This window comes from Bolinopsis microptera, chromosome 9 (genome assembly GCF_026151205.1).
Source record: "Bolinopsis microptera isolate Bmic1 chromosome 9, MBARI_Bmic_1.0, whole genome shotgun sequence".
In the NCBI taxonomy this organism is placed as follows: domain Eukaryota; kingdom Metazoa; phylum Ctenophora; class Tentaculata; order Lobata; family Bolinopsidae; genus Bolinopsis; species Bolinopsis microptera.
The window spans coordinates 6,785,122-6,798,370 of record NC_087080.1 but is presented as its reverse complement, the minus strand read 5'-3'; the positions used below and the strand labels follow the sequence as shown (position 1 = coordinate 6,798,370).

General features: G+C 40.2%; 2 protein-coding genes across 11 annotated transcripts in view; both read left to right on the top strand.

The window, feature by feature from the left end:
• LOC134820586 (uncharacterized) overlaps positions 1-13,249 on the top strand; it is a 100,933-nt gene that overhangs the window by 34,838 nt on the left and 52,846 nt on the right. The window lies entirely within an intron of this gene.
• Positions 536-13,249, top strand: part of LOC134820585 (filamin-B-like) — a 28,435-nt gene continuing 15,721 nt past the window's right edge. Inside the window, exons 1-10 of one of the 2 annotated variants that reach the window (XM_063831051.1) lie at positions 536-708; positions 965-1,123; positions 6,732-6,850; positions 7,038-7,196; positions 7,381-7,538; positions 7,637-7,749; positions 9,028-9,161; positions 9,422-9,598; positions 10,013-10,178; positions 10,662-10,757. In XM_063831051.1, coding sequence (XP_063687121.1) covers positions 579-708; positions 965-1,123; positions 6,732-6,850; positions 7,038-7,196; positions 7,381-7,538; positions 7,637-7,749; positions 9,028-9,161; positions 9,422-9,598; positions 10,013-10,178; positions 10,662-10,757 — 1,411 coding nt within the window. In that variant the 5' untranslated portion in view covers positions 536-578. Of the gene's footprint in view, positions 709-964; positions 1,124-5,963; positions 6,456-6,731; positions 6,851-7,037; positions 7,197-7,380; positions 7,539-7,636; positions 7,750-9,027; positions 9,162-9,421; positions 9,599-10,012; positions 10,179-10,661; positions 10,758-13,249 lie in introns of those variants that run through there. The other variant, XM_063831050.1, reaches the window with a different exon arrangement.

Below are 13,249 nucleotides of genomic sequence, written 5' to 3'. Positions count from 1 at the left end.
TACTGAAGCGTTGATTTGAATAGTAAATTTGGTCAAATCGGTTGTTGCTGGGACCCCCCCCCCCCCGGCCCCCTTAAACGGTAATTGATATCTGACCTGTGGTGTCTAGCATCTGTTAAATTTAAAGACTCTTTTGAAAGTATTTAATTAATGAAACAAGAAATTAGCTAGTAGTGCTCTATAGAAGAAAGTTTTAATCGCATCAAAAAGAGTTCATCTTTACAGAAGATCCAGCCGATTTAAATGTAAACACAATTCAATTGTTGTACATACAGGCAGAAATAATCTTTCGAATTATACTATGGATAATGTTTTAGTTATGTAATTAGGTACAAGGCTGCACACCATCATCAAATATGATAACCTTATCAGCTGCTTGATGTAATTGTGCAATGAACATGAGCAGGTCTCGAAAATCATTTGTATCAATCATATATTTCCAAAACCTTCCTACAGACTCAGATCATAGTTAAGAACATATATTTTCAAAGCGTTCAATTTACAGTTTATTCGTTTATTCATCGTCTCCCAACAAAGTTTAGGTAAAGTAAATTTCCCGTGTGACCGGGAAGGCCGCAATGTCTGTACTCATAGACCACAAAGTGGAGCGGGGTAGGTTCCTGGAGATCCAGGAGATGACTTTTACCAGGTGGTGCAACAGTGCCCTCAACCGCAGGGGATCCCCGCTTATTGACGACATCTTCATTGGTATGGGCAAACAATCAGTTGTTATATTCAATAATTAATTATATAATTTGACAGTTGTAATACGTTTAGTTAGTCCATAATTAAAAATTAGATCAGTTAATTTGCCTATTAGTTAATTTGCTTATTAGTTAATCTTTTAATTAGTTAATTGGTTAATTAGTTAATCTGTTAAAATTAGTATAATTGCTTTAATACGAGATAGGGAACAACAATAATTTATCTTCCCAACAAATCTAAACCACCCTTTTTCCCTTAGACTTGGAAAGTGGAGTCACCCTGTTAATCCTACTGGAATATCTCACTGGTGTACAACTTAAATACCACAAATCTCCCAAATCCAACGCTCAGAAACTGGAAAACCTGTCTATTGCTCTTGAATTCATGTCCGCTGAAGGGATCAACTTAACTGCTATGTGTAAGTAAAATATACTTCAATATCGGGAGGAGTCACGTCATTTGTTTAGACACGTGACTGCGATTTACGAATTTGATTGGTCGTTACCACAGGGTTATTAGCTGATCGCTGCCACATGTCATTCCAGTTTTACGTCATTTCTACATTGCATCAGTACTCAGTATTGGTTATATTTAAGTCTGCTGTCCTACCTACTTTGTTATATCTCAAAACGTATAATTTTGGTATTTAACTAAAACTGTTGACTGCACCTGTCTTACTTAACCACGGTGATCGAATCCTAAATTTACAAATTTCCCTAGTAGAAAGTTCTTGCCTTACGTTCCATTTAAAATACTTTACGTTCACTTATAATACTCCCTCCCTCAAATCTAAACACTGTATCCAGGATACATTATACAATTACGATATTAAACCATTTGTCCTGTACCTATGCTACGACTGAGAATTGTATTAGCTCTGCTGCTTGGAGCTAGCATATATATATTTACAGTACTCTCTCTTACTCTGGTTACTTACTCTTGGTTCATCTGTCTATTATATATATATATATACCATCAGCTCCGCTTTAATCTACGCAGCTACGCCATTAGGACGGACCGGACGTTGTAGTGTGTTTCTTTATTATGTATTCCAATTTTTATTTTGTAAGCTATTTCGTCTGCTTTTTCGATAACTTGTTTCTGTTTGTTTGTGTTTAAACTCCGATAGGGAGAGCCCTTTGTTTTACATTTTTAGAGTTCTTTAAAAACTTGAATTCAGTTTTCTGAATTTTTTATATCTTTGTTTGTGCTTCAACTTGGACAGTGAGTGCCCCCTTTAGTTTTTCATTCTTGAAATATTTTAGAAATTGAGCGTTCTTTTGTTCTCACTTAGTTCATCTAAATGAAATCTGCACTTTGCAGCACGTGAGATTCGTGTGAATTTATTCATGTAAGATTGTCCGAGACCTGAGTTTCACTTAGTTTCCACGCCTGCTGCCTCCCCACCCTCACTGCCATTAATATATTCATGTGTTATAAAGTGGGCACTATGTATAAATAACCATCATACCGGGCTCTTGTTATAGAACACGTGACACGCCGCCCCATGATACTCATCACCTACCACACGTGTAATGTGTATGTGTGTGTGTGTGTGTGTGTGTTATAGTACAGTGCTATCTTCTCTTTCAGAGTGGTGGTACGATGGTGATTTCCCCGTCGCGTCATTCTCTCCACTGCCTCCCCACAATAGCCTCACTAACGACACACCTACATTATGTCCAGTGTGTAGACCTACTACAGGTTGCTCTCCTCGTCATATATTTAACCGTTCTCCTCCTCCTCCTCCTCTTTTCCCCCCTTTGCTTGCTTTTATTCGTGTGATTATAATACGAGCAGGAGCTGGTGTAGTGATGATTTTAATCGTGTAAATTATTTAATTTCCTTTGTACTATCTGTGTGTGATTACTGTCGCCTGTTTTTATTGTACCTTGTTATGGCACCCACTACCTGTTTCTTGCATGTATATTGTATATTTTATATTGTTAACGATCGGTTAAATAAGATGGTTATTCGTATCAGGCTGCAACTACATAGTATGAATAATCCAGGGTGGCCCATATAAGACTGGATGTATATTGTATATTTTATATTGTTAACGATCGGTTAAATAAGATGGTTATTCGTATCAGGCTGCAACTACATGTATGAATAATCCAGGGTGGCCCATATAAGACTGGATGTATATTGTATATTTTATATTGTTAACGATCGGTTAAATAAGATGGTTATTCGTATCAGGCTGCAACTACATGTATGAATAATCCAGGGTGGCCCATATAAGACTGGATGGCCCCCGCTGCAGTTACAAGAAACTTGTTGAATACCTGCAGCAGATCCTGTGAAGTGAGGCTATATCTCAATACTCAGCTTCTGGTTGTTCACGATATACTTAGTAAATCGTAGGGCATACACTATAATACGCTATATTATCTGGCCATAATCAGTACAGATAGCTGTGTATAACAGCTGTATAAGAGAACTAAGGAAGCTTTGTTCAGTCTTAACAAATCCAGGTTCATAACAAGCGCCTGTAAAGCTGTAACCTGTTATGAAACAAGCGCCTGTAAACCTGTAACTTGTTATGAAACAAGCGCCAGTAAAGCTGTAACTTGTTATGAAACAGCGCCTGTAAAGCTGTAACTTGTTATGAAACAAGCGCCTGTAAAGCTGTAACCTGTTATGAAACAAGCGCCTGTAAAGCTGTAACCTGTTATGAAACAAGCGCCAGTAAAGCTGTAACTTGTTATGAAACAGCGCCTGTAAAGCTGTAACTTGTTATGAAACAAGCGCCTGTAAAGCTGTAACTTGTTATGAAACAAGCGCCTGTAAAGCTGTAACTTGTTATGAAACAAGCGCCTGTAAAGCTGTAACATGTTATGAAACAAGCGCCTGTAAAGCTGTAACATGTTATGAAACAAGCGCCTGTAAAGCTGTAACTTGTTATGAAACAAGCGCCTGTAAAGCTGTAACTTGTTATGAAACAAGCGCCTGTAAAGCTGTAACTTGTTATGAAACAAGCGCCTGTAAAGCTGTAACATGTTATGAAACAAGCGCCTGTAAAGCTGTAACTTGTTATGAAACAAGCGCCTGTAAAGCTGTAACTTGTTATGAAACAAGCGCCTGTAAAGCTGTAACTTGTTATGAAACAAGCGCCTGTAAAGCTGTAACTTGTTATGAAACAAGCGCCTGTAAAGCTGTAACTTGTTATGAAACAAGCGCCTGTAAAGCTGTAACATGTTATGAAACAAGCGCCTGTAAAGCTGTAACTTGTTATGAAACAAGCGCCTGTAAAGCTGTAACTTGTTATGAAACAAGCGCCTGTAAAGCTGTAACTTGTTATGAAACAAGCGCCTGTAAAGCTGTAACATGTTATGAAACAAGCGCCTGTAAAGCTGTAACATGTTATGAAACAAGCGCCTGTAAAGCTGTAACATGTTATGAAACAAGCGCCTGTAAAGCTGTAACATGTTATGAAACAAGCGCCTGTAAAGCTGTAACATGTTATGAAACAAGCGCCTGTAAAGCTGTAACATGTTATGAAACAAGCGCCTGTAAAGCTGTAACATGTTATGAAACAAGCGCCTGTAAAGCTGTAACTTGTTATGAAACAAGCGCCTGTAAAGCTGTAACATGTTATGAAGAGAACAATTGAGATACTACTTAACCCAGGGATCGAGCGGTATAAATTAGTGCAGCACATGCAACCTAGACTCTTTCTCTTTCTCTCTTTAGAACCCAATTCACTCAACGTGACCACTTGCACTGTGCAACAACGTAATTGGTACCTCTAGCACGGCATAAAGCTGTAACTGTAGCTGCTGGGGGATATGTGTAACTCACGGCCATTAAAATATCAGTTGTTAGCGCAGAAAGAACGCTAACAGCTAAGAGAGTACACATTTTCTCTATCTCTCTCTCTCTCTCTCTCTCTCTCTCTCTCTCTCTCTCTCTCACTCTCTCTCTCTCGCTCGCTCTCCCTTCCGGTTAAGACAATATGGCGGACTCCTACCATTGCATTGGACCCATGTAGTTTTTATATGCAAAGTTAGCTGTGTGCGCTATTGTTGTTGTGTTTTTGTATTGTAAGATATTATTATTATATATGTCTGTGCCGGGAATGCTGAGCGTTACGCCGTACCTTCTCATGACGTTATTCAGAACTGTGAAAACTTAATTAGTTTCTTTGAGTTGTATTGTTGAAAGTTGTGTTGTTATGAAAGATATTGTACCGCGGAAAGTCGGTCTGTTACATTTTGTGTGGTATTGTATCTGGGAGTGGTTTTGATAAAGTATAAAGTAGTATTTTAGATTAATCTTTGGTTCGTTCCGTTATAGTGTTTAGTTGTTATGTAGCCAGTTAGAACAGTAGCTTGAAACAAGATTTCGTGGTTATTTTCAGTGTTAGCACAATATTCATGTTCAGTATAACTTACTCTAGATTTAGCATAATATGCGGTGGTTCACCATACTAAACACCTGGTCTATACATACTGAGGCACCAAGAAGTTGTAACGTAGACAAGTATCATGTATGACGACATCATTGCATAGACTGTGCACAGTTTTTGTTTACATAATGGGCACTTTTCCAAATAAGGTTGTAGCTAAGCTAGGCTGATTATTGCTTAGGAAGACAAGTTCTACTTCCTTTACTCAGTGTTACATTCTTGATCTTCTACCATTCGCTTTTATGGCCTTTTTATTGGTCTAGAGGGTTTATTTTTAGGGCTTATTTTTATCATCAAGTACAAAAAACCAGTTCATCTTTATTGTCATTTTCCATATTCTAAATTTTTAGATATGCATCATTGACTTATAAATACGTTATACTGCTTCTAGCTTTATTCAAAATATTATAACAGTTGACAGATTACTGTCCGACATAGATTTTTTTTAAAGAGATAGATTGTGTTACTCAAGTGTTAATTTTCCTACAGGCTGCAACTAACCTTCCTTTACATTAAAACACAATATCATCTACTAAGTCCAGTATATTGAGACATTTCTGTTTAAAACATCAGAAAGCCTCATTTTACTTTTACCTTTAATATTTATTATCATACGAACGTAGTACGCTACAATCATTCCTTTATCACGGGACACTTGTTTTTGAGTTTACTATGTTTAATTTATCGATCGTAAGAATTTATTCGTAGCTAAAGTTTATTTTTTGTTTGCTTATTTTAGCAAAATTTGATCCGGATTTCAGTGCACTAGTGATATATTTCATATATTACACCGCTTGTTATATATAACTTATTTTACTGTTAATCTCTGTGTGTGACACGTTACTCTAGCTCTCTAGCAAGAAGATCCAGAAATCACTGCTCCATTCTCTGATTCTCTCTTCCAACAAGATAGATCAGACCGCAATATCTCTTTAAAAATAACGAGATACACCAGCAAATCCCGTTGAAAAGATAAGAGTAAAATATCAGGGTACCCTGTGAATGCCCCCCTACGTATCCCCTCTGAATCCACATAATCACAACACTGCAAAAAGTAAACAGACGATGCAAAACTCCCCGCGTATCCAAGCTCACACCTTCATACGATGGATGAACAACAAGCTAGTAAAGGCCCAGAAGCCCCTGGTGAGGTCCCTGGTCCGGGACCTGCAGACTGCTGCCCCACTGATAGCACTGGTGGAAGTGTGCAGGGAGAAAGAGCTACCGTTCAAGTACCACGAGGAGTGCGAGACGGAGCAGCAGAAGGAGGAGAACTGGAAGAATTTCTTGGGTTTTTTGGTGGAGGAGAGGGTCGTGGATCAGGAGTTTACTGAAACTTGTGAGTCTAGCTATCAGTTATACTGGGGCCGTTTTGTGGGCCTTCTATTATAATATAACTCCCTCGCTATATTATAGCGAGGGAGTTTACACGTTTAGTGAGATTAATAGTAGGAGTACTAATTGTTTTACGTAATAGTAACGAGATTTAGAGCGAAATTTGTGACATCCTAGAGGATCCTTGAAATGAAATCTTTTATTTTTCAAAGAATATGAATTTGCTTTACAGACTTCTATTCTAATTCAGGATATTAATTGCTAACATCAATGATTTCAGCAAACGAAGAAATAATGGGAGGCAATGTTAAGCTGATACTAGGACTGGTTTGGATGCTCATTCAGAAATATCACATACAAGCTGAAGACGCCAAAAGAGCCATGCTCGACTGGATACAGGTAAATTTCCGATATAGCGATATGCACAATTTTAGGCTCAATGAAAGGATTAAAAAAACAAAAAATGTCTTATAGCACGATCATTAATGTTTCATGATAATTTTAAAAGTCTCAAACGAATACGATATAAATATTTAACACTATTAATTAATTACGGCGAAATAATGGTTTTTTTTCTTTCTTGCAGGCGGTGATCCCAGAATCCAACATAAAGAACTTCACGACGGACTGGAACAACGGTCGTGCACTCTCAGCACTAGTTGAAACCTGCTTACCTGGTTCAATACCTGACTGGAACCTGTTAGATGAGAACAACGCTGTGGAAAACATCACCTCTGCTATGCAGGTTAGCTTATAGTTTTACTAAGTTTCATGACAACTTTACTTAGACATTTAGTCTTTCAGGATGCTCAATTATCAATGCCGTAAGTATTGTTATATTGAATTCCGTTTAAAGTATCATATTATTATCTCGTGGCCAATGAATGACCTCCCCCTGTTTGTGACCAAAAATGACCCTCTCACCTCAGACAGCAGAAGAGGAACTGAGTATCCCAGCTCTGCTAGCTCCAGACGACATGGCTAACCCCGAGGTCGACGAACTCAGTATCATGACGTATGTCAGCTGCTTCAACACTCAACTGTTCAACAATCTTCTATTTTGGCTCCGTGCCAAAGTACCTCACAGGTGAACTACTAACTAATAATTAATGTTGAAAGGTTTGTGTTGATAGATGTTGAAAGAAATGATTTTGTGCCTCAGTCTCACCACAAAAACCTCTCCAGGAGTATTGAGAATCTGACACTAGACTGGAATAACGGTGTGAACCTGGCCTACCTAGTGGAGGCTCTGGCACCTGGTAGTTGGGAGAATATGGATGATGTTAGCCCTGATACGGGTGAGTTTTAGGGGAGCTGCAGTATGGGAGCTGTACTAGCTGTAAGGGAGCTGTAGGGGAGCTGTAGGGGAGCTGTAGGGGAGCTGTAGGGGAGCTGTAGGGGAGCTGCAGGGGAGCTGTACTAGCTGTAAGGGAGCTGTAGGGGAGCTGTAGGGGAGCTGTAGGGGAGCTGTAGGGGAGCTGCAGGGGAGCTGTAGGGGAGCTGTAGGGGAGCTGTAGGGGAGTTTTAGGGGAGCTGCAGTATGGGAGCTGTACTAGCTGTAGGGGAGCTGTAGGGGAGCTGTAGGGGAGCTGTAGGGGAGCTGTAGGGGAGCTGTAGGGGAGCTGCATTATGGGAGCTGTACTAGCTGTAAGGGAGCTGTAGGGGAGCTGTAGGGGAGCTGAAGGGGAGTTTTAGGGGAGCTGCAGGGGAGCTGTAGGGGAGTTGTAGGGGAGCTGTAGGGGAGCTGTATGGGAGCTGCATTATGGGAGCTGTACTAGCTGTAAGGGAGCTGTAGGGGAGCTGTAGGGGAGCTGTAGTGGAGTTTTAGGGGAGCTGTAGGGGAGCTGTACTAGCTGTAAGGGAGCTGCAGGGGAGCTGTAGGGGAGCTGTATGGGAGCTGTACTAGCTGTAGGGGAGCTGTACTAGCTGTAAGGGAGCTGCAGGGGAGCTGTAGGGGAGCTGTAGGGGAGCTGTAAGGGAGCTGCAGGGGAGCTGTAGGGGAGCTGTAAGGGAGCTGTACTAGCTGTAAGGGAGCTGTAGGGGAGCTGTAGGGGAGCTGCAGGGGAGCTGTAGGGGAGCTGTAGGGGAGTTGTAGGGGAGCTGTAGGGGAGCTGTATGGGAGCTGTAGGGGAGTTGTAGGGGAGCTGTAGGGGAGTTGTAGGGGAGCTGTAGGGGAGCTGTACTAGCTGTAAGGGAGCTGCAGGGGAGCTGTAGGGGAGCTGTAGGGGAGTTTTAGGGGAGCTGCAGGGGAGCTGTAGGGGAGTTGCAGGGGAGCTGTAGGGGAGCTGTAGGGGAGCTGTAGGGGAGCTGTAGGGGAGCTGTAGGGGAACTGTAGGGGAGCTGTAGGGGAGCTGCAGGGGAGTTGTAGGGGAGCTGCAGTATGGGAGCTGTAAGGGAGCTGTAGGGGAGCTGTAGGGGAGTTGTAGGGGAGCTGTAGGGGAGCTGTAAGGGAGCTGTAAACGTTTTTGTTGTTAGACAATTGGTGTGATTCGGATATTCTCTTTGAACAATACCTACATAATATTTTGTTGAACTTGTTTTTTATGATTTAACGACAACTCACCTTGTTCCCTCAGCGGAGGAAAATGTTAAGACTGGTTTGAAGATCGCGTATGATGCGCTGGGAGTGTTCCCTAGAATAAAGGTGGAGGAGTTCATGAATCACGAGATTACAGAGCTGAACATGGCTACTTACATGTGGCAATTTAGGGTGAGAACTGAGAAAGCAGTTGTTTCTTAGTAAAATACGCTAAGTTCTAGCAAGATAATATGTGAACATAGGGCCAGAGGTCGGTGGTATTATTATGATGGCATCATGTTCTTACTGCCAATTTATCGGTTGCAAGTTCCAGCCTGCATGGGACAACAAAATTTACTCCGCAAATATTAATTTATTCTTCTAATTACCCTGTGGGATAAGCTCACTGCAAGTAAAAGGTTTAAATTTTGACGACAACAAAAACCCCTCAGAACAGCAAGATAACATCAGGCTATGCGGAGAACACAGCACAGCGCTGCATCGCATCAGGTCTGGGACTGACACGAGGTACCCTGGGCGAACCTTCCAAGTTTACAGTTCATGCAGGGAATGCTGGGGTGGGAGAGTTGCATGTTAAGATATCTAACCCTGGCAGCGAACCTATTGTCGTGAGTTAGATTAGTTTTCTAGTGGGAAAAGTTCGTTTGCCAGGTTTTAAGATTAATCAATGTATGGATATCAACATATCAGTTTGATGATCGTTAACACCTTGTAACAGAACTTCATTAACCCGTTTCAATATTATCTCAGCATCAATTACGTGACCACATTTTCCTCTTACCACGTTTAATATATAATCAATAAAAAGATGGAATAAACTGCATAGTATTCATGAATACCAACTAAAAATTGCTAAGTTAATTAAGGTCCGGTTTAACCATTTCGACGGGGAAAACTTTTTTCTCACATTATCTCTGCCTGTTGATTGGTAATTAGCTAATAAGGGCGTTTATGATTATCAACTCACGCAGAACAACCTTTCCCTGACAACTATAATATTATTTGATACAACCCCTCCACAGCCTCTGATAGAAGACCTGGGTCTAGGAGAATACAGTGTAACCTACGTTCCTAACCAGTTTATAGACCTAATCATATCGGTCACGTGGGCTGAACAACATGTGCCAGGGTCCCCCTTCAAGGCTGTAGTTCTGGGACCTCCTGATGCTACCAGATGTGTAGTCAGCGGTATGTCAGCTGTGTTTTGTTAGAGCTTTAGAGTCATTGGTTTGGGTGCTTTCCAAGAAGCCCGATGCGATAGTGGAATTCCACTATCTCTAAGTGGAATATGGTTAGGGTTATGATTATGGTTTGGGTTAGGGTTAGGGTTCACGGAGAATTCCACGAGGAATTCTGGTCAGACTTCTTGGATACCGCCTTGATGGCATCTGATTATCAATTAGTCTTATTTTTGCTTATTTTGGTATATTTTACTCCTCCAGAAGCTACTAGATGTGATCTCAGTGGTATGTTTGCTTTTCTTATATCTGAGCTGATAACATTGGGCTATTTTGGGTATCTTATGACCTCATGATAAGATATTAAAAAGAGCAAGATAGAACTGACAATATCTACTAGCAGTAATTATAGCAGCTGTTTGGTAATTTAAAAAGAATGATGGAATCTATCAGAAGTTATTTACACGCTTGTTAAATGACCGTTGCCCCCCAGGAGAAGGAATACACATCGCCAGGCCTGGTTGGCCAGCAGAGTTCTTAGTAAACGCTCAAACCGCTGGAGTAGGTCATCTTACTGCTAATATCCAAGGTAAGTCACATTTCTTAAATTTAATTTAAATACACTATTTAGGTCAACCATAGCTGGGGCTTGTCCACTCAGAACTGCACAACTAAAGCTCATTATCGGCAAATGGCGATTGTTGATTAGTTCTGGGTAAATATTTCGGATGCCTGCTCTAAACAACGCGAGAGCTGGGGTTAAAATATATTACAATGAAGAAGAGGTTAAAATTAATATTATAATGGTAGCAGAACTCCCTCCTGATATAGTGAACCAGGTTTCACCAATGTAGAATATCACAGTGAGGAGTGAGAAGTGAAGATATCAAGTTTCTTTAATTTATTCAGTTCCGATCCTCTGTGAAATACAACTCAGCTCAAACTGTGACGGTGATGCAGTATGCACTATTCATTAGAGTAGTATTGTTATGAGCTTTGTTAATCAATCAAATATCTGACCGGAAAGCCGCACAAACATGCCCCATCGGGTGATAAAAACCACGACATATTTCACCCAGATATAATAATATACGACATATTTTTAATGATATCGACCTGGGAACGTCTCGCCTTGTCTCAGTTACTATTCTGATGGTTTTTTACTCTTCTTCATAGTTCATCTGTCAATCAGCACTTGACATACTCCCAATCGTTTGGAATGGACTGGAGTTATACAAGAAGTTCAACCTGGGCTTTGTGATAAATAGTGCGTGGCTGAGGGCATATTCATTGGATTTGCTGAATTATGCAGCCTTCTATCCAGTACCCAATAATGCTGATGTGCAGAAAACATTAGGTAGCGATACTGGCTAAATACTGGCTAAATACTGGCTAAATACTGGCTAAATTACAGCTGACATCAAGGCCCAGAACCCAGAACTCTGAGTATGCCTCTATCCTCAGGAGATTAACAGCTGCAATATTCTCATTCAATTCTGGAACGTTTATTCCACATGAATTTATTAAGGACGCGACATTTTTTAGAAGCTTTTAATATCAAAGATTACTAAGATTTCATTAAATGAAGTGAGTACTGAGGATATAACTCAAACCATTTTTTTTTCATTTACGTTTAAGAATAAATACATAACATACATGCTACATAAATGCATAAAACTGCATAATTAATTAGTATTTTAACAATAAATTACAGAAACATATAATATAAAATATACATTATACTTCATGTACAATTACATTATACAATCTAATGACATGTATATTGATTTCGTTTCTAAAATATTAGAAAAATAACTGTTCGTCGTTATTAATACTTTGATACCAAATTGAAAAACACACTGTGACAGAACTCAAAAAATTTCTTCCACGTCGCGTCGGATTGGAGGCAGTCAGCATAGGTTTAAAATGAAAACATAATATTGCTGAAAACCTGTAGGCAACAAAAATGTACGGCTCAACACAGTATCCAGAATAAGAAGAACTTGCCTTGAAAACCAGCGAAAATCTCTTTTATTTAAAAAATCTCTTTTATTTAACGAATGATTATTGATGTTGTAAAACTTTAGCTTATCTTTATTCTTTAAGGACGCAAATTCTTTACTTAACGAATAATTTCCTTTTTTTTTAATATTTATGTACAGTGAAACCCCAACTTACCGTTCACTTTGGGGATAAGAAAACGTATAGCTGTTTTGAATGATCACGTGATATCAAACTAACAATTAACATGTTGACATTTTTAAAAACATCTTGAGAGCAAAGAAACGAGGTACAGTAAATTTGTGTTAACAGTAAATCGGGGTACGATAAACCTGGGTTTTATTGTATTATCTGCGTCAACGAACTCTCCAATAGACGAACAAGCTGCACCACACCCCAATCCCCGTGGCAAACAACACCACCTTGTCCAGCCATGGGGGTGGCGAAATATTGAAACTCTGAGACAACACAGCAAGCAAGAGCTGCGACATAACGGGCAGCCAGGTGACAAGAAAGACCGTGGTTACCCCTGACACCCCTACTAAACCCCGGTAAAACACCTTCCCCTTTCTCTCCCGCTCGGTCTTGTACCGGTATAAATCCACTGTGCGGCTGTAACTGGACATTGAGGTACGTGGTGTGCTGTTCTCTGTTACTACGCTGTCATTCCGCACTATCAGGTCCCGCTCCACCATCACTACTATTCTATCTTTCAGTGATGGAAGTCTGTTTCGTTTCCTTGTAAGCTCATCTTCTGTTCTACTAAAAGATGATGTTGCCCCTGATTCTAACCGAGGAGAGGTTGGTGCACTCTCAGCATCTGGTTTTCGAGGTTCATCGCTCAGCATGTTTATCATGGTTGGTTCACTGTACGTTGGGGTCGCATACAGTGATGTGTTTTTAGCCATTTGGGTGGTCAGGTTTTCCTCAAAATTAATATTATTACCAATATTATTATTTTCGTTATCCACATCCACTTCATCTCTGGTGTATGGTTGACATTTGTTCTGGAACATATGACCTCCTGTGAAGCAACTATTTTTAAACCTCTGAGCCACATTGCTGACGACTCTCCAGCAG